General features: G+C 34.2%; 1 protein-coding gene across 1 annotated transcript in view; it reads left to right on the forward strand.

The window, feature by feature from the left end:
- Positions 1-21,886, forward strand: part of LOC114175892 (calcium-transporting ATPase 8, plasma membrane-type-like) — a 28,580-nt gene extending 6,694 nt beyond the window's left edge. The window contains 35 exon segments of the mRNA XM_028060737.1: positions 793-873; positions 1,294-1,460; positions 4,133-4,249; positions 4,332-4,368; positions 5,445-5,560; positions 5,651-5,782; positions 5,866-5,955; positions 7,084-7,153; positions 7,356-7,426; positions 7,526-7,609; positions 7,696-7,773; positions 7,853-7,924; positions 8,588-8,671; positions 8,749-8,831; positions 9,242-9,350; positions 9,477-9,532; positions 9,886-9,899; positions 9,902-9,927; positions 10,009-10,092; positions 10,408-10,545; positions 10,643-10,708; positions 10,793-10,885; positions 11,044-11,154; positions 11,421-11,588; positions 12,190-12,249; positions 16,295-16,459; positions 16,537-16,653; positions 16,855-16,953; positions 17,202-17,339; positions 17,439-17,539; positions 17,908-17,953; positions 18,127-18,261; positions 20,567-20,674; positions 21,112-21,203; positions 21,457-21,886. Coding sequence (XP_027916538.1) covers positions 1,305-1,460; positions 4,133-4,249; positions 4,332-4,368; positions 5,445-5,560; positions 5,651-5,782; positions 5,866-5,955; positions 7,084-7,153; positions 7,356-7,426; positions 7,526-7,609; positions 7,696-7,773; positions 7,853-7,924; positions 8,588-8,671; positions 8,749-8,831; positions 9,242-9,350; positions 9,477-9,532; positions 9,886-9,899; positions 9,902-9,927; positions 10,009-10,092; positions 10,408-10,545; positions 10,643-10,708; positions 10,793-10,885; positions 11,044-11,154; positions 11,421-11,588; positions 12,190-12,249; positions 16,295-16,459; positions 16,537-16,653; positions 16,855-16,953; positions 17,202-17,339; positions 17,439-17,539; positions 17,908-17,953; positions 18,127-18,261; positions 20,567-20,674; positions 21,112-21,203; positions 21,457-21,577 — 3,237 coding nt within the window. The 5' untranslated portion in view covers positions 793-873; positions 1,294-1,304 and the 3' untranslated portion in view covers positions 21,578-21,886.
- The last annotated feature ends 20 nt before the right edge of the window (positions 21,887-21,906 follow it).

Consider the following 21,906-nt stretch of genomic DNA (forward strand, 5'->3'; position numbering starts at 1 on the left):
CAACCCAAACCAAGTATGGAATATAAGAGTAAGAGAGTTTAAGCTCTAGCATTATTGAAAGTTTGTTTGTGTGCGATTTCACTGAATCAATCAACTGAGAAGTGCAAACACTGAGAGTAACGTTCCATTGAATATTTTATGACGGTACGGTTCGTATTATTCACATGCCATTGTTCATTTCCTCGCCTGAACTCTGAAGCATCCAATCTCACGAATTGCATTAGTGAGTGCTCACTTGCCGCTTTTGATTTGTGCCACAAGTTAGTTATTCGTCTTTTTCAACCATTATTTCGATACTTCCTGCATCATATGTCAAAACTTACTTTGCATTAACTAAACATATTCAGTTTTTTTGTCATTGTCGTTTCCAAAAGTGAAGGTTCTGATTTGTCGTGAAAAAAAGAGGTTCTGATTCTCGTGCTGTTGTGGCTATTAATTGGACTGAATCAAACCGAGCCACTTTCCACTACAGGAAATGTTGCGTTTATCAACTGATGACGCGAAAAGGCTTCTATTAGAAATTGGAAAAAAGGTTGATTCAACAATCTTGGAAATGAGAAAACGAAAAGTTAAAGAGAATATAATTTAGGCGCGTAAACTGTATACTGCACTTAAATCGTGAAACGAAATTTCCTCGAAGGAGGGAACCGATGCGTATATATATTCTATTAATGAGGATTCTTTTGCATGAGGTGGAAATCTCGTGAACGGAAATGGAAATTAATTTAATTGTTGTTTTAAATGCTGTTGCGTTATTTATTAGTGTAATAGTGTTCTTTTTCTTCTCTGAAGGGTTTCAGGTTTCAGAGGAAGAAAAAGACGAGAATACCGCTATCGGCACCAGACTACTGATATAGTCTCTTTATTTTCCCAGTAAGTCCACGGGCTACTATGCTTATTGCTACATAATAAAGTGATGATACTCATTATGCACTATATAAGCCTAATGTAATGGTGCGTATATATTAGGGGTCTTAATTTTCTAGAGATATGTGCTTTACTGTGCAATTGAAAGTGATTGACTTGAATTTAGGGATCAGTGCTAAGTGAACTGCGACTTTGAATAATAATGAAACGACAAATATCAGTTGAGATTTGAAGGGTGGATATTTGAACTGCTTTCTTTTCCGAAGTAGAAAAACTGAATTTAGGTTTTCTTGTTGTGATACGGCGAGGTTTGTCCCGAGAGTGGAGGTGGAATGGTTGTTAATAAAAACGGTTATTAATGATATACTGTGAAGTGGTAGTAGTAAGTGATACTAGGTGGTGACGGTGTCATCTTTACTGCGACAGTTTTCGGAAGCATGAGCTTCTCCAAGGGTTCTCCTGGCAGCCAGACGCCGGGTGATGTAGAGGCCGGGCCTCCCACTGATGATTTTGATGATGGAGACTTTTCTGCTGATCCATTTGATGTTACCAGAACAAAGAATGCTCCGGTTCAACGCCTCAGGCGGTGGAGGGTACGTGTCGACATTATTTCTAATTCACTCTATTGCTGTTACTATGTTATGTCATATTATTTTCAATAATACGACTAATAAATTTTATCTGCTTTTGAATTTGTACCGAATACATATATTATTCCCCATGGGCATGGGTTACTATTTCAATGAAGCTAGTTAAAACTATTTGCGGTTTTGACCTGTCCAATAATCTTGTAGGGGTTGGGCATTTGTTGGTTTCCCTAGCATGCTATTGATGTATTGTCTTCTGGGATTTTGGGTGCCGTCCCCTACATGGGTGGCAGGGATTCGCTTGTTGAGCCAATATATTTTGCCAAACTTTACTGTGAACATGTTTGGTTCAATGTCCCTATAAACGCTTTTAGGAAAAGAAAATTAGAAGAAAGGATGAAATAAGCTTCTCCATAAACTAAAGTTAATTTACATATGAATTAAAATTCATCAGATAGAAAAATTAATATGAAAGATTTTTTACAGATTTGCTTAAGCATGAGTTATTTTAGTTCTAGAGAAACTCATTTCATTTTTAATGCTTATGTTTCTCCTTTAGAGGTGCTTATTATTTTTTTTTTAAACAAACTCTAGATGACGCAAACATAAAGAGATATAGGGAGGGAGAGAGAGTACTTCCCATCATTTTAATAGTCAACAAAACCTATATTAAGAGCCGCAGAAGGGGAATGAATCCTCTTTCTTTCATGTGTTAGGGCCATGTGAAGAGAGAGAGAAAGACATGGAGAATATAGGGCCTTATCTGGGGTGTTGTTTAGGGTCTCTTGAACTCACATGAAAATATCCATTCCTTAAATGAAGTGAGATCAGGGGCTGTGGGAATACTGGATCGACAGTATGGTTTCTAGAAGACATGTTTGAAAGATAAGTGGATAGTAAATGGCTTAAAAGATACCAAGTCCATGTGCTGACTGATTGGTTTTTGCAATATAAATTTGAATTTTATTTCATTTAAATTTCCCCTGCTAGTACAATATTTTAGCATTCATGCACCTACCTGTAGTCATTGACGCAAATATTTGAACATGTACCAGTTTAGCATTAGTACTCAAATGCTGTCAAACCGGAGTAACTTTTCTGTTGTGGGGTTTAGGACAAGTTTATACAACCTGTTTCTTATAGATATTTCTTATAGATATACCCGTTTATTAAGAGGTCCAAAATTATAGTGTTTTGAATTATGAGACTAAACAAGGTTCTTTCTAAGGAGAAGACTGATAAAATATACAATATTAGCATAAAGACTAGGAACTGATTGAATTTTTGTTGCCAAAGACTCAGCATATCTAACAACAGATCTGTAGTGGATTATTAGAGTATTGAAGACAACACAGTACCCATTCCAATTAGCACAGTTTTGGGATCTTCAGTATTATTTTGAACATCTTGTGAATCTCTTCCAAAACACTGTATTCCAAAGTGTTTCATTGGAAGTATTACTTTGAATAGCTTTCTGTACTTGGAAATAACATATTTGAGGTATTGTCAGGACTACCAGCGGCAGTCCAGGATTCTTATTATCTACAAACAGCAATATCAAAAAGCTCAGTTCTTAATCTTTCTAGAGAACGTCCGTTGTGAGGGTTTAACCTCACCTCATAAGTTTGGGAAAAAGTACTTGAGAGGCAAAAAGGCCTGCTTTGAGTCTTTGATTTGCAGGAACTCCAGCTGTGCTTGGTAGCATAATATTTTGATTGAAGATTATATTGCATCCATTTCAAATTTTTATCAACAACCATTGATATGTATGGAGTCAAAGAGGGAGGGCATATTTGTGTAATTATTTTGACAGTTATGGTTGAAGACAAATTTGATCCCTTGTTTGCTGGTCGCTAGATAATGAGGACAATAGTCAATTTGGAAGCTACATTGGGATCAGTCCTTATGTTTCTTGTAAAGGTTATCGAAGGATAAAGTGCTTATGCCCTTATTGGGAGCCAGTTTCTGAAAATTTTGGTTTAATTCATTTTGATCTGAAATGCCTTCCTTGTGTTTCCCAAATTCTAATTTTTGCTAAGGTGGTGAGTTTAAGAAGACTTGGATTAGATTTAGGGATTTGAGATTCTGTTAGGGTAATAAATTTGGACTCCAAAAGACTAATGCAAATTGCTGGGTTTCTATATTTTTGCCCATTGCAAAATATAGATGGATAAATATAAGTTTTATTAATGGGACAAAAGCACGGTGATATTTAATGGAATCTTTAAAGTTAATTTTCAATTCTTCTGGCATTTGAAATTTTCAGATGTTGCAGGAGGTAAAGAAATCATTCAATTAATAGAAGGGTTTAACATTTTCACGTGGGGAAAAAGTTTTGTTTGTGACAAGATAATAAGTATTACTATCACTACAATTCTGGTAGTTTTGTCGTAATAGGCTCTTAATGATTGTCTTTTTCATGCTGGTTTGAATATTCAAGATATATTGTATTTACAATGGCTCGAGACACAATACATCGCATTTTCTTGATCTTGCACCAGGGACTTGAAGCCACCTTTTTTCACTATTTCTGCAGTATCAGAGTTCTATTTTATAATAACCGTGTTAGCATCAATTTCTACTTGTATATGACTATTTTTGACATGCATTTAATTTTTATCTTTGGGACACACAATGTTTTGTTCAATGACGAGACAAATATTCCTTTGGTGTTTCAGCAAGCAGCACTAGTACTCAATGCTTCTCGTCGATTTCGTTACACCTTGGACTTAAAGAAAGAAGAAGAAAAGAAGAGAGTATTAAGAATTGTTATAGTGCATACACGCGCCATTCAAGTTTGATTCTTCAATTGACTTTCTTTATTATTTCTCATGTTACATGTGTTAAGTATACTAATTAACTAATTGACTCTGTTAGGCTGCATATCGATTCAAAGAAGCTGGGCAATTGAATGGTGAGTCACTAGATTGTTTTCACTATTATGTGTAAAAATTGTAGTACACTAGTAATTCATAGTAGTTTTCCAATTTAGAACTTACTCCTGTCTCCTATATTGTTAGAAACACTTTTGTTGTAAATATATTTCATTATTGTTCTGCAACTTATAAAATTTACTCTCAATGTTTTTACTTATCTTGTGTATCATTTGCTTTGATTTCTTGTTCTGCTAATCTGCATCTTCAGTCTGTTTGACCATGAAGGTTGCCTGTTCTAGTAGTTTGTGAACAAAATCAATAGGTTTCTTTTGTACCTTTGTACTACTTTTGGTCATAAAGAAAGGTTGCTATAGTCTGGTGTACTATCACCTGATTGGCTGCATATCAGTATGGAAAAAGTCTGAAATAATTTGTCTGGTATAACTGATCTCCCTTGATAAGCCCTGTTAACGTTAATGACCTAATATTCATTCCAGTCGCTACATGTGTCTGAAAAACTTCTAGCTTAGTAGTTAAGTACTATAATGTTTTTGACATATCTGGTTTTAACTGATAATCATTCTAAGTATTGTGTCTGACATGTTTTTTAAGGTGAACCAATTATCCTTTTAGCAGATCAACTCCCTTTAGCATGTCAATTGTAGTTTTATGACTTGTCCATTCTCTTTTATATTGTTTTGTTGCTATACATTATTTGCATGTTAGTTTTCAGCATAGGTAATGTTTAAAAATTACTATTACAGAGATTTTTAATGGTCTTGCCAATTTATTATTATAGAAAGTGTGTATTAATACCTTAATTCTAAACTGCTTCCATGATATATCCAATTATTTTTTGTGATTATCAAGCCTTGGACATATTTATCATTTGGGGATTGTAGTTCTATCCTATTTCACAATGATAAAAGGTGTTTATAATATTATCTTAAATTGTAAACTTAAATACCAAAGTTGAAAATGCTTTGATATGCTGCTGATGCTTGATGCTCCCTAGATCTTTGTTAAATCATTTACAGCGAGTTTACCCTGGTATACTAAAATTGTAGACACTATTTTCCTTCCAATATCAATACTCGGTACTTTTAACTGATAGGACTTGGAACTATAAAACCTCATTTAAGCGAAACTGGAGAATTTTCAATTGGACAAGAACAACTTTCTTCAATTTCAAGGGACAGAGACACTACTACTCTGCGGGAATGTGAAGGGGTAAGTGTAATAAGAATGATTTGCTTAAATATGTAATTATATTTATTAGAGTCATCATTTTCACTTGATTCTTCTGAATCACTTTATAAGGTTGTAGGGTTATCAAATTTATTGAAAACCAATTTAGAGAAGGGGATTCGAGGTGATGATGCTGACTTGGTAATACGGAGGAACGCCTTTGGTTCCAACAACTACCCTCGAAAGTCTGGAAGAAGTTTTTTGGTACATTTTGTGCACATTAATCATTTGAAAACACCTCTTTTTATTGGAGGGTTATTGTACTGATGTTGTTTTTGTTGCCTTAGACGTTTATGTGGGATGCTTGCAAGGATTTGACATTGATTATTCTAATGGTAGCTGCAATGGCTTCATTAGCACTGGGGATAAAATCTGAGGTGAGATTGGTTGAGAAAGTTGATATGATCTTGAGGGGGCTGATATAATTTTTGTTTTCTTTGTAATTTTTATTATGTTTTTTTTATTAAGTGGTTGAATGGTCACATTAGAAGACAAAAGAACCACAAGAAGTTAATTACTAGTGGAAATTAAAGGTCACGTACTGGAAATTAAAGTGAAATTTAGAGAGTCTTACATAATTTAGTCTGTAAAAGGATGTACTTGTAATGCAATGAGGGAGATTATGAATTCTGAAAGAAAATTAAGTTTTTTCTTTGTAAGAACTTTATGAAATGGAGTTATAAGTACCCAAATTTGATCTTATTGGGGAACCTGCGGCATTCGACTCCTTGACTTATCACTCACCTTATTTTTTTTGAGTGTGATGTTAATAACTTTCTCCAAACTGCATATTTGAATGATTCTCCTTCTGTTTTCTCATCAGTATTTACCTTATTGTGATCTTTTATCTTCCCATGTGACCATTCAACCACTTAACTAAAAACATAATAAAAATAACAAAGAGAACCTAAAATTATATTGAACCCTTCATGATCATATCAAAAGTTGTGAAACAATTCTATGCTTTATGTGATGATAAAGTTTTGGTAGTTTGTCTTTTTAGGTAAGTAGACAGTCTGATTCCAAACTTACACTGTTTTTCATTAAAAAAATGCATGGAAATATTAATGTCCTGTACTTTCAGTCACTGATTACTGTAGTTTCCCCCTTTACTAACTCAGCCCGCAGACAAAAATTAATCCTCCCACTGTGTGTTGTCATATTGCCCGTTTCATTGTAATGCTTCCTTATTGGTATTCTTTGATAGTGTCAGTTGCATGCTAGATAATTTTCGTTTCCTTTTTGTTCAATCTCTATATTGATTTCTGGTGTACAACCCTTCTGTTAGCTTTATAGCTCTTATACCAGTACCATGATAGCATCTATACACCAGGCTCATCTGCTTTTTATTTGACTAATCTATTACCAACAATAAATTCTTTTGACCTTTAGTGCCTTTAGTGCTCCTTTTTCATTTCTCATTTCATTCTTGCATAATTCGGTATTAGGAGTATACTTTTGTTAATGCTAAGAATTAGGTTCATCTTCAGAATTAATTGTTTCAGGGCATCCAGGAAGGATGGTATGATGGGGGAAGCATTGCTTTTGCAGTTGTTCTTGTTATTCTTGTTACAGGTATTAATATTGTCTCTGTATAGTTGATAATGCATTAAAGCATTAAGATTCCGCCTCTGAATTTTCAATTTTATATAAATCCATTTGCTGTAGACATAAGTCCATCATCAACTTTGTTATCTGTTATAGCTGTTTACCGTAATAGCTATAATATTCTCCTTTGATGGGCAAAATATCCTTGTTTGTTTCTCCTCTTTTGTAGCTATAAGTGATTATAAGCAGTCTCTTCAGTTTCAAGATCTAAATGAGCACAAGAGAAACATTCATTTGGAGGTACATTCCTGGCTTAGATATACTTTATTATTATTACTATTGTTATCATCATCATCATCATATATCTTTAAATTTGTGATTTGATTTGTGCTTGAGAAGGTCATTCGAGATGGTAGAAGAGTTGAGATCTCCATTTACGATGTTGTTGTTGGTGATATTATACCCCTTAACATTGGTGACCAGGTATTTCATTTCCCATTTTTTCATAATCTCACACCTAACCTAATAGTTCATTTCTTGTTATTTAGTTCTTAACTGATGTTTTCTAGGTCCCCGCTGATGGAGTTTTGATCTCTGGTTACTCTCTTGCAATTGATGAATCAAGTATGACCGGGGAGAGCAAAATTGTTAGTGTTTATTTCTATCTTGTGGAGAATAAGTTTAATTACTGCTCACTTTTCCTAAGTGGATAATAATTTTTTTCAGGTCCAAAAAAATTCTAATGATCCTTTTCTGATCTCTGGATGTAAAGTTGCAGATGGCAATGGAACTATGCTGGTAAATTCTGGACTTTCGTTTTCCCTTCTATATTTTGCAATTGTCCTGTCTTGATTTTATTTACAAAAGGTGAACCCAAAGGGGGTTGTTGATATAATTAATAAATAACCCAAAGGTGAACCTTAACCCCTATAGCTTAGATTGGAATTGTCCCAAGGGCCCGAAAAACATGTAAAACACCATTTTGGTCTTTGAAAGGTTTGAGGTGGACCATACCAGTCCTTGAAAAATGAAAAATGGATCATTTAGTCTTTTATTTACATCAATTAGAAGAACTAAATTGATTGACATTTTCATCTTTTAAGGTCCAATAATTAATTCAAATCTTCCATAGACTAAAATGGTGTTTAACCAAAATGGTGGAAGCTTTTTCTAGTTGGATCTGTAAGTAAATTTTTCATTTTTTTCTTCTGGAGAAGTCACTCTGAAATGATCATACTGGTCAGGAAGGGATTCTTGCCACTGTTTGATTTTTGAAAACAACAGGCAAAGGGAAATTAGATTGGTGAAATATGGATTAGATTGTACTGAACTTCTTTCAATAATTCAATATATTAAATTTAATTATTTATTCTTTTTTAGTTTTAGTCCATCTACTTTATGATTGATTAACGATTTTTTTTTTTCTGATGTTTCTTTTTGTTGGTTGCTTTCCTTCCTCAGGTAACGGCTGTTGGTATTAATACTGAATGGGGGCTTCTGATGGCTAGCATTTCAGAAGACAATGGTGAAGAAACTCCTTTGCAGGTCCCTTTTTGACATGCAGTTTGTTTTTAGTTCCTGCTTCCAATATTATGTTTACCTATATAAAGCTCTCAATGTAGGTACGCTTAAATGGTCTCGCTACCTTAATTGGTATTGTTGGACTCTCTGTGGCTGTTATTGTTCTGATAGTGCTACTGGCCAGGTTTCTATGTTTCTTTCTATGATCTAAATCTATTTTAGTCTAAGCTGATTTTTTGTAACGCTGTCCCTTTATCAAATAGACCTTTGGTTTTTGTTTTGATGTTAACATTCTTGGAATTTCAAATTAACCTACTTAAAATAACAATGTGTGGCTTCTTCTCTGCTAACTCTTTTGGATAACTGTCAAAAATTGGAAGTGCGGTAAATTTTCTATTTATTGAGTCAATTATTGAAATTTGTTATTTTCCATGTATTGAAAGTTATAGCATGTTAATTGTCGACTGTGAAAGGGTAGGATTATTTGCCAAACGGTCAAAGTTTAAGTGGATAGTTTGCACTTTATCTTAGTTTTAACTTTTGAACTTTTTCATATTTTTTACATGTCCCTGAAATGGCAACCTGTAAACACAGGTATTTCTCTGGGCATACTAGAAACCCAGATGGAAGTGTTCAATTTATAGCGGGCAAAACCAAAGTAGGTGGTGCTATTGATGGAGTAATCAAGATATTCACTATTGCGGTATGTGCATTGAGAATTACCAAAATGGCTGATCGTATATGATCCATTTAAAGATAAATATTCACATCCTTTCACAGAATTTAATGTTGATAACTATAAGGTGATTGTAATGGGTTGAATATGTAGGTCACCATTGTAGTGGTTGCAGTGCCTGAAGGGTTGCCTTTAGCAGTTACGTTAACGTAAGTTTCTTAATTTTTATCTCAGTTTTACCTAGTTTTGATGGATATGTGGTAACATGAAAAGTTCTTTAATATGATTTATAGATTTTATCTTTAGTTCTTTTAATGATTGTACCAATTATTGGTCCAATGTAGATTTTCTGTTTAATCTGATATTTTTCTATCTTAAGGTTTTTTTCTTTTTAATTTTACTATTATTTTCTTATCATTATATGATGGCTTTCATTATCTCTGTTCTATCCATTTTAGATTTTCAATGTGCTCTTTCGTATTCAATGAGGTGTTACTCTGTCTCTCTCTCAGTGAATCTTATTTGTCTCTACTAACACTGTTTCCCATCAACTATTTTACAGACTTGCCTACTCGATGAAAAAATGATGGCAGATAAAGCTTTGGTATGCCAATTTTTGTTTGTACTATTGAATTTTGGCGTATCTATTTGAAAATGATGTATGATATAACACATTGATTTGCAGGTGAGGAGGCTCTCTGCCTGTGAGACAATGGGGTCAGCCACAACCATCTGCAGTGATAAGACTGGAACATTGACTATGAATAAGGTTAGTTGTTATTCAGTGTTTAAACCTTTTTTATAATATTTATTCTAAGTAACTTATACTTGCTGGAGAGCACTTGTTGCAATATTTTAATTTATTGTGGCGTATCTGTTTCCCAGCTTATATCAAGTAGGAAACATATCAACATGTACGATTAGGACTTAAGAATAACTTTAACGAACAAGAATAGGCTATAAAGTATGGTGTTTGTGAAGGTTGACCAGTGGCTATATATTTTGGGTGAATATTTCGAAGTAGTTTATGATGAAAATAATAAAGTGTCCAGCAAATTTTAATTTCTCCAAAATTCTGATATAGATGACTGTGGTTGAGGCTTGCATTGGTGGGGGGAAGATCACTCCTCATGATAAATTAGACCAGTTGTCTCCTATGCTACGCACTTTGCTGTTTGAAGGTGTTGTGCTGAACACTAATGGAAGTGTTTATGTCCCCCAGGTATGATAGAAAGGTTTTACTTTGTTCAGCTCCCCCCCAATAATAATTTCATAATTGAGTGCTTCTTCTAATTTTTGAATAATTATATTTGTAACAGGGTGGTAATGATGTTGAAATTTCTGGATCACCAACGGAAAGGGCAATTTTAGAGTGGGGAATAAAGGTCTGTTTTGAAACTTTAAATTTGGGCTTCATTTTAATGACCTTTATGCAATTACAACTAGTTAACTCTTAGATCAAATTTCAGCTTGGGATGCCTTTTGATTCTGTCAGATCATCAATTATCCATGTCTTCCCATTTAATTCAGACAGAAAGCGAGGAGGAGTTGCAATACAGAGGGTAATAATTTATTGGCATTTTAATTCAAATATGTAAATCTTTTGCTTCTGTTCTAAACTGATATGTTATTTGGGAGCTAATATATTATATGGTGAGATACCTATATGTTGATTTTCATCCAGACCACTATTGCTAATAATTTTTTTACTTTCACGCAGCCCAACTCTGAAATCCATATACATTGGAAAGGTGCCGCTGAGATAGTCCTTGCATGCTGTACAGGATATATTGATGTTAATGATCAGTTGATGGAGATGGATGAAGAGAAGGTTTGAGTAAATGGTTAAATATTTAGATCCGTAGTTAAGCAAAGGCATTGATTATTCCTCCCAATCAAAATTCTCTTTTGGAAACCTTATCTGATTACCATTTTTTGCTAAGTTTTCCTATTCTGTCTTCTGTCTTTTCCCTATCTTTCATACACTAATGAAACGACAGCTAATACAACTATTAGATGAACTGTTGGATGCCATTTGATACTTGCTTTTTGACTGATTTTTATAATGTTCTTAAGTAAAACATTCCTGTCTCGCAGATGTCATATTTTAAAAAGGCTATTGAAGATATGGCTGCTGATAGTCTACGCTGTATTGCCATTGCATTTAGATCATTTGAAATGGAGAATGTTCCAACTGGTGAAGAACTTGCTCACTGGTCATTACCAGAGGATGATCTTTCTTTATTGGCTATTATTGGCCTGAAGGTAATATTTCCACTAGAAATTAGATTATCATGGAGTTGCGAACCCACAAATGAGAGAGTGGACAGATAGAATGAAAGAAAGAATGGAAAGGAGCTGTTATTGATATATGAAACTTCATGAAAAAGGAGAAATTCTCCTTTCATGGGTTTCCCCTTTCACAATAGAGCTACTGCTGAGTTCATTAATCTTATCTTCACAGAACGATCCTCGTCCCTTGCATTCCCTTATGTATTTTTCTTACTAACTTTTGTAACTGTCAAAACTAGATATTTTGTCTGTCCTCCCCTTATTCTTCCAAGTAAATACCCTTCAGTCATAATGCACTGTCATATTTGTTTTGTTTCCAGTATTATAACATCCTGATTGTATTCTTGACTTATATGTTATTACTCACATTTTTTCTTTAGTTTTGTGTTGAATGACAGTACCACTATAATCTATAATTTGCTCAATTTGTCATTCTTTATCTGGTATATCTTGTTTAGAGTCTATAGTCATTCTTAAAGGGCCTACACTTTATTGCATGACTTCTACACGTTGACTTCTACCTTTTAGTATGTTCTTACAATTTGTTTTATGCCAATTTTGCATCGAAATGCAGGATCCTTGTCGACCTGGGGTCAGAGATGCAGTGCAGCTTTGCCAAAAGGCCGGGGTTAAGGTATGTCTATACATGCTTTTGATGTTGAAAGTCATTTTGTTTCATTAAGTGGCTTAAGTCATTTTAACAGTTATAAAATGTTATAGGACTCTATTTGTGCTGGTAAGTGGCCAATGTTTCACCCACCGATGACTTTTATAGAGAGAATGATTTATTTTAGGAAAAATAAAATTCATTACTCAGGATAAATTCTGTGAAAACTATTTAGTTTTTACCTATGTAGCACACTATTTAATTTTTACATATGTAGCACAAATACTAACATAGACACTAGACACAATAGGACACAAATACTTCAACACATGTAGTCTCCAAAATTTAGGACACAGGGACATGGATCTATATATTAAATGAATTATTTAATTTAATAGCCAATGTTTATATACTCAAAATCATATATAAATAAGGTGAGTCAAATATAATAATCTAAACATATCGTCACCTAATACAAAAATGAATTTAATTCATCTATCTAATATCCTAAAAGTTAAAAGTAGTGATCATATAATAGTTGTTCCTTATCTATAGTTATATATAAAAGGGATTCTCTTTTTTCGTGTACACATTTTCTTTCTAATTTTACCCTTTCAGGAACTATTATTTTAAACTAAAATAGTTACATTTTCATTTTTACATTTTAAATAGCCGCAAATTTAAATTTAATTATCTTTTAAATTAAAATAATTAGTTTATCATTTTATTCTTTTAAATCATTATCTATTTAAATTTATCTTTTATAATTAAATTAATTATCTATACTAAAAAAAGAGGACACATGTGCATTGGGCATGTGTTTCTACTAGATTCTATAATTATAATAGAAATTTATGAAATAAGTTTACAAATTTATGGTTTTTAGAAAATGGTAGTGAAAAATGGCAAGTGCATCAGTTGCATATAGCAAGTAATAAATATCATTCTCTCCATAGGGATTTGTACAACACATGACAACTCTCACAATTCATAACTCAAGTAGATAACAAAGATCACAAAAGCACAAAGAAACTCTTTTTGGTATTTTATCAAACAGTTGGTGTGTAACAAGAAAGTTAACATAGAGTATTTACAATTATCAATATTAGATTTTATTCACTTCATTCTCATTCATTCACAAACATCTCAATTCCATATTCATGTCAAAAATCAACTTACAGGATTACTCAAATCTTATTTTTAGTGACTTTGAGCCTATGATAACTCATCAAAGTCCAATTCCTTGGATCATCAACAAGCAATCATGCATGAAGTTCAAGAGTCTTAAGATTACTAATGAATTAAGTTTTATCCCTAGATACAAGTTCCATTAGGTATTCAATTTCAATTCTAGGTTCAAAAGACATTTTCCAACACCTCAAGAACCACAAATCATGCATGGATGGCCAAACCAAAGCAAGCATTAAGCATAGAAATCCAATACTAACATTGAAATGGAAAAAACATATGTATAGTAACAACACAAAAATAATTGAGAAATATCTTCATTATATCTAATCTCCACAACAAGGTTTATCTCTTCATGGTGGAGAACTTAGGGTTTACAAATAGAAGAGAAAGGGAAGAGATGAAAACCAAGGAGAAGATGCAAGCCCTCTCTCAAGGTTCTTGGCAACTGCTCTATGCTCCAATTGTGCCTCCCATTCGCATCTCCATCTCCAATTCGCAACCCATCTTCCTCTCTTATCCCAAACGGGGAAAATCACCATGAATGGAGGAGAAAACCCAAGGAGGAGTGGGAGAGCTTCCCAACACTCCTAGCAACCTGCAAGAGGCTCTTCAAGCACCCAAAAGTGTTTTTCTATCGTGCCAAATGAGGAATCCCCCAAATCCTTGTGAGAAACATGTTTAAATACCCTTTTTTGACCTGTCAACGTCGTCACCGCTTGGTGCCATCTCAACACCGCCAAGTGCTATCAATAAAACAACAAAATAGGCAAATCTAGAGAGTCAAATCTAGAGAGTCACTGCCGGGTAGCAGTCCTCTACCGCCAGCACCTGGCGACCTCCTAGCGACCCTTTTCCACCGCCAGGTGCTTTGTTGCTCTGCAGCTAATTTTGATTTCTGACTTTGTAGCGGTGGCCGCGATTCATTATTAACTTATTTAACACACTCAAAATAGAGATTAAAGGTAAAATAAACATAAAACAACTAAAATACAAAATAATACAAAACACACTAAACTTGAGAATATAACAAGATAAATTTGGGTCACGTCTCTATTCTCATCTATGATGCACCGATACTTTAATTTGGGTCATGTATCCGTGTACGACACGTATCCTTGTCCTATACTTTTGGTTACTTTATCGATACTTATCAATGAAGTATCTAATTTATAAAGTCGTAGTAGACTAAAAGAAAACATTTGAATAATGATCAATTTTAGTGACAAAATAATTAGTCATTATGGTAACCAATTTAGGTACCAATTTATAAACTAAACATTATTAGCAACTAAAATAGTTCAAAAAATTATAATTTATCTCTAAATTGATAACTAAAATAGTTTTTATTATATATTGGTTTATAAATTGGTTACTAACATTAGCTACCAAGGTTTTGACTACCAAAATAATCATCTCTAACTAGGAGATTGGTCTCTAACATATCTTTGTTACTAAAATTAGTCATCATTTAAGAGTTTTCTTGTAGTGGTACTTTTATGATGACAATAATTTATATTTTTTATGTTGAAGACTTTAGTACATATGATTTTAATTTGGATTCACACAAGCAACCATATATTTATTATGCTTTTAAGAATTATTGTACACTTTTCGATATTCATATATCACGTATCTGTCACGTATCGTATCCTATTTTATTTTCAAAATAAACATATCGATGTATTGAATACGTATCGTATCCGATACATATATAGTATCCATGCTTCATAGGTTCTCATTAACATTGTGTTGAAACCATGTCAAAATTATGTAAGAAACAAAAGAAAAAAAAAAATCTTCCAAATTAGACACTTCACCGATATGTGTGTCGTACATGTCATAGGGACACAACATTTGTGAGGCATGTCCGAACTTCATAAGTTTTCTTCAAAAATAATCTATTCTAAAGGGGAGTTTATAAGAGCTTATTTCAATAAGCTTCATAGAGAAATGTGTAAAATAAGTTCTTTTTAGCTTATTTTTGCAAGCTTCACAGTCAAGCTAATGATTAAGCTCTCACTTGATAAGATTTTCTTAAATACATGCTTATTTAAGCTATTTACCCAAACGTGCCCTAAATTCAGTGGCATTTAACTCTTCATTTTGTCAAAGCTATCCGCGTGAATCTTCTGAAAGTTAAAACTTCCAAACAGTTTCACAAGAGGATAGTCAAGTCACACCTCCTTTTTATCAAAGCTGCTCCTCATGAGTTTTGTGAAAATTGAAACCCCAAACGGTTTCACCAGAGGATCGTCATGTCACTATTACCTTGGCTTATGGAGTTTTGCATGCTCCTCTTGATATTTCTATTATCAGTCAATGTTCTGTTTCTCACAATAAGAGTTAGTAAGCATGATATATGTTCTACAGTTTTGATTGTCTAATATGCTTGGATTCCTCATATGAAGGAACCTTGGGTGGTATCAGGGGCCTTAGGCTGCGCTACATTCTCTAGGAAAATATGGGGTTCTGACTTAGGCATAATCCTTCAAGAGTTCCTGAACTTTCTTAGTGTTCCTTACCAATTGGTCGAATTTCTTCAGGATCATCTCTCATAATTGCTATCACCTATCCAATAATGTCTTCATTTTGACAATCGAAGTTTTAATTCTGTAAGACCACAGATATGCTACTAGTGAACTGCCGACCTAATCCAGATATACAATTCCCTTTTTTTTGTCTTTATTTTAATATTTAAAACTATATCGTTGTTTTTGATATGATAACAATCAGTTGGCCAATTTTTCTATTATAGGTTCATCTGAACTTCCCTATCCTGCAAAATGAACACTGTTTAGGTTAAGAAATGGAGTATGCAAGGCATGTGTAGTTTTCTCCTTATAGGAAGAACTAATTTGCTTCGTTGGTTCTTTAATCCCAGGTAAAAATGGTCACTGGTGACAACGTTAAAACTGCAAAAGCAATAGCTGTGGAATGTGGAATTCTTGGTTCAATATCTGAAGCAACAGAACCAATCATCATTGAAGGAAAAACTTTTCGTGCATTGACAGATCAAGGGAGAGAACAAATTGTTGACAGCATATTGGTAGAATCCAACAACTATAACAGCCTTAGTGATGTAACTGTTTGGTCAATAAGATTAAGTGTCTATTTATGTTATAGGTTATGGGACGGTCATCTCCTAATGACAAGCTTTTGCTTGTGCAAGCATTGAGGAGGAAGGGGCATGTTGTGGCTGTAACTGGAGATGGAACAAACGATGCTCCCGCACTACATGAGGTTTGAAAGGCATTTCTTATGTTTTTGGGGCATATGCTTATACTTTTATCTTAGATACATGTTAAGATGATGGCAGTAATTATAGTGATACAATATGAGTATAACTGTTGCCAAAATTGTTGAGGCACATTTTTTGTTAAAATTATATAATCTAATTTTTGTTTTCATAGTTGTGTTTGTGACTCTATCTTTTATTTTTAGGCCGATATTGGTCTTTCAATGGGTATTCAAGGAACAGAAGTTGCTAAAGAGAGCTCTGATATCATTATTTTAGATGACAATTTTGCTTCAGTTGTGAAGGTTAGTCCTCATTTCTTATTTGAGAAATGTCGGAAGTATTCTTACTGAATGATGCATACTTAAGGCCTCCCTCTTGTAGGACTGTTTCTGGCACTAATTGAAATGCATAGTTATGATTTTTTCATGCTGTTGTGAGAGATTTTTAGTATTAAGGTGCATTCCACAGCCTCGTTATTTCGTGTAAGCTGATTAAGAATAGATGTTTGAATCATAAGTGTACCACCTTTCAATATCTCTCGCCAATTCAGGTTGTCAAATGGGGGCGGTCTGTATATGCAAATATTCAGAAATTTATCCAGTTTCAGCTTACAGTCAATATAGCAGCACTTGCTATAAATGTTGTTGCTGCATTTTCCACAGGCGACATCCCACTAAATACAGTACAGGTTTGTTTTCTGTTTATCACTAACTGCTTGGTGTTCCCTCATTTATTTAGAATCAGAAGGCCATCCTTATGAACTAGTCCTTCATTAATTTCTTAACAGCTTCTCTGGGTAAATCTTATCATGGATACTCTTGGAGCATTGGCCTTGGCCACTGAACCACCAACTGATTCTTTAATGGATCAGCGTCCAATGGGCCGAAGGTAATTTTTTTGTTCTTCACATTTTTTTAATGGAAGAAAGAAAATTAAAGAGAACAAAGTACAAGGTCGAAGTTATATATCCTTCACAAAATACCAAAACAGCAGGGTACATATACAGTAAGTAAAAACACATTGTTGCGGTAAAAGGCTTTGTGAATCACTGTGTAAATAATCACCAAAAGCTATAAAGATCCTACTGAGTGCTGAATTTATCATGCTTGCTTGGATTTCAAATAAATGCCCTTGTGTACAATGAATGGACCTATTGTTAAACTCCATTATGGGAAGATCAGATGTAGTGTCTATGTTTTTTTTTTTTTTTATGGTTTTTGTGTTATAAAATTGATAGTATCTGTTTTTCTGCACAGAGAACCGCTTGTATCAAATATTATGTGGAGGAATCTGCTGATACAGGTGAATTCTGTTTCTCATGTAATGGCACTTCTATCGCATTGAAGCTGGCAGGGATTCTAAATTTATGTGGACCAAGCCGGAAACAGCTAACTGATGAATGCTAAAAATATAATGCATTACTTATGCCATATTATTTCTGCTGTCTCTGAATAGTAATGTTTGGAAACTTTCAGGCAATTTATCAAGTTTCTGTGTTGCTTATACTTAATTTCCAAGGTGTGAAATTACTGGGTTTGAGGAATGAACCCAACCGCCCTGCAATCAAAGCGAAGAACTCTCTGATATTCAATGCTTTTGTTTTTTGTCAAGTAAGTCCTTATCATCAGCAATTAATGGGAATTTACAAAGCTCTAAGCTTCAGTGGGTGTTAGCTACCTTTAATATATATTTAAGTTTTTTTTTTTTTTCAAAGTGGTGGGTTGATAATATTGTTGAAACGAAGACCAGTCACTTCATTAGATTGAAATCTGAAGAAATACTTATAACTTAATTGTAAAAAACTATAATTATAGGTATATAGAAAATTTAAAAAAGAATATTTCCATACCAACCTAATTATAAAACAAAGGAAGTTTAGCGTCTCTATTTTCTATTATATATGTGATTAAGCTCTTCCTTTTACAATCTTTATATTCTCAAATGGCTTTCAGTGTGTTTATTGTGTATAGCACCCATATAGCATCCAATACGTCTTGAAAGAGTGTAGAGTGCATAATAGATAAGGAATTACTTAATTTTCAATAGTTTTTGGTGATGTGTTCACTGTAACTTTAATGTTTTGGGAGAAACACATTAATCCACGTAGTTTATGCCAATGAACGGGGATCCAAAGCAATTTTACTTGGCTTCCCTCTGCCATAGAGTAACTCCAGTGATGCTTGATTGTTACTGGACATATTCTTTCCCTAATGACTTTTGATAGTAGAGCACTCATTAAGGTGTAAGTGAGGAAAGATAGAGTGGCATGGAGGGAGTAATTGTAAAAACAGTGTTATAGATGAAGAGGCGAATAAGGGATTTAGAGGAGTTGTTGCAGGTAGAATCTCGTGACTTCCGTTAATGACCTTATTTGAAAAAAATATGGCCCGTGAAGATTGATTGGATGATAGAGTTACAGTGCACTAAATTAGATTACATTTAAGTGGCAAGGAGAGAAGAACAAAACCATTGAATGGGGAGGCAAGCTGGTTCAATTGGACCTAAAAGGTGCTGCTGGAGTCACCTCAAAGAACTCCGGTAACTGTTGGGTGCGATTCAACGTCACGAGGTCATGGTTCTAGTTGACTGTTGAGCATCTCGTAATCTCATTGCTTAAGAAACAGTGGCAGCTTCGGGTTTTCCCCATGCTAGAGATAGAACAATATTGGGATAATGTAGGAGATGAACATGGGGCCAAAAACTGGTACTTTGCACCTGTGAGGTTTCAATTGCAAGGGCTGCCCATTCACAAAATTTGTATTTATGCTAGATAGATGGGGTGGATGTAGTATTGGGTATGAGAAAAATAAGGTCCAATTTCAAAGAACCCCCACAAGGAACTAACAATAATTTATTTTATTAGATCAATCCCCACTTTCGCGGGACATAAATCAAATTAAACTGATTGATTTATTTGATCATTCCATGGAAAAATCCTAAAAGGCCATGTCTGTTTTTGTGATTTGAATCCTTATGTTCAAATTTATAATTTTTAATGTTAATGTTCAACTTTTAGTTCTTCCTTGACATATATGACCATTTAAATAAGAACCAATCAAACTCATAAGCGTGAAGAATATCTAAATTTGTACTGAAATATATTTAGCGTTAACAAATGAGGGAAATACAAAAGACTCTGTCACTATATAAGATTGAAGGGACCAACATTCCTAAATTGAGTCCCTTGTTCCAGCCCTATCATATATATCATTAGTGAAGAAAAAAGGATTGCAGAAGGAGATTTTTGTGTGGATTATATGGCACTATTTAAGATTACGGCGGTTCCATATAAATTCCCTATCTCTATGATTGAAGTAATGTTGGATGAATTGGCTGGGGCAGCAATGTTTTCGAAATTGGATTTGAAAATTGGGTCTCAAAAAATGGAAGATGAAGAATTCCAATAACAACCTCCTTGGCTAACCAGGGATAGAACGAGTTCCTTGTGTTGCCATTTAGACTCATGCGTGATTTCTATACTTTTCTATGCGCTTTCTATACTTTTCTATGCTTGATGACTGAAGCTCTAAGAACCTACTCATTAAGAAGTAAATGAGGAAAGATAAAGGGTGATGTCGGGAATTCTGTAGACAGAGTAATATAAATAAAGAGTGAATAGGATATGGAGTTAGTTAATTGAGGAGTTGTTGAGGGAGAGTCTAGGCCCTCGGGACCTTCATGAATGACTGGAAGCGTTCATTGACAGAAATGAAGTCTACCACATTTTCTCTTACATTTTCATGTTACTCTTGCGTCAATGTTGGATTCCTCTGTTTTTATTTTCCGCTATATCCTTGTGATGTCCGAAGAAGGTTTCGGATTCATACCCAATTCATTGTAACCTTATATTTGCACTACATTCTTTTGAAATTTTATTCAAATGATGGCAAAGAAAATGTCCTTCCAAATCTGCAGGTCTTTAATGAATTTAATGCCCGAAAGCCAGATAGCTTCAACATTTTCAAGGGAGTCACAAGAAACTACCTCTTTATGGGGATAGTGGCAACAACTGTTGTGCTCCAGGTTAGCAATAGATACTGATGTTACCACACAGATAGTAGGAAAATTGCAGAGAACAAAATTCTGATTACAATTGAAATAGTAGAAAATTTAGATGTTGAAAGGTAAAAGAAAAACTCCCCGTGGAATTATTGACCCCAAAAAATACCTAAATGGATGGTTCACCCTCTCCACCACCCTCCATTCCCTTCGAATTCCCCGCCCCCGATATTGCTGCATCATTCTTTCCAAGCTGCCCAGTGTCCTTTCTGTTTGAGACATGCATTATATTGTCCTCCACCCCTTTCCCAAACTAGCCTATATACTCTCCCTTGGAGGGTATACTTCAATAGAGGGCATGGTGTTCCGGCACATCAGTTAGTCGTGTTAAAGTCTTCAGTTGTTTGCTTTTATTTATGACATATTGGTAGGGCTACCATAACTTGGTTACTGTTTTGCAGATTGTCATCATTGAATTTCTTGGAAAGTTCACTAAAACAGTCAAGCTTGATTGGAAGCTGTGGCTCATTTCTGTTATTATAGCATTTATCAGGTCAGTTGGTGATCACCCGTACTAGAATTCATAATGTATCTTGCTCTTTGCATATGCTTTTTTCTTCTCCGATGAGTTATTCTTGGAGATTGACTTTGATGAATGCTTGGGAGAGAGCCTTGATTTTTTTTAATACTGGGCGCATATGTACTACTCGAAAGACAATTATGCATTTATGCAAATCCATGTTGCATGCGCGAATGCTAACTGAAATTATTCCTCTGCTCCCTCTTCCCTTCCCCGATTCTCTCAGCTGGCCTCTTGCTGTGGTTGGAAAGCTGATACCAGTACCTGAAGCTCAATTCAGTAACGCTGTTCGAACATGCTTTGAAAAATTTAAGAAGACGGAATCTGAGGCGTCTCAACGGAGATAAAAAATAGGCTTCTCAACAGAGTCAAATCCAGCTTGCCTTCGCTCCGTCTCATTTATTGATGGGTTTACCTACATTCTTCCGACGATGATAAGTTATATAAAATTTGTACAGAGATTCTACACATAAAAAAGTTGGATTTGTTTTATACGTAGGTTCTAACCAAGTTAGGTTTCTTATATACGGAAATTTAGCTAGTCTTCATTTTTTCTTGCCACCAGTGTATTTTCTGTATGACAAACGCTGATTTATAATTTCATGTTTGAAAAGTTGTAGAGATTTATATGATAGTTCCGGTTCATTGTTTAAATACAGATTTATAATCTTGACCT

This window comes from Vigna unguiculata, chromosome 3 (assembly GCF_004118075.2).
Source record: "Vigna unguiculata cultivar IT97K-499-35 chromosome 3, ASM411807v1, whole genome shotgun sequence".
Taxonomy (NCBI): domain Eukaryota; kingdom Viridiplantae; phylum Streptophyta; class Magnoliopsida; order Fabales; family Fabaceae; genus Vigna; species Vigna unguiculata.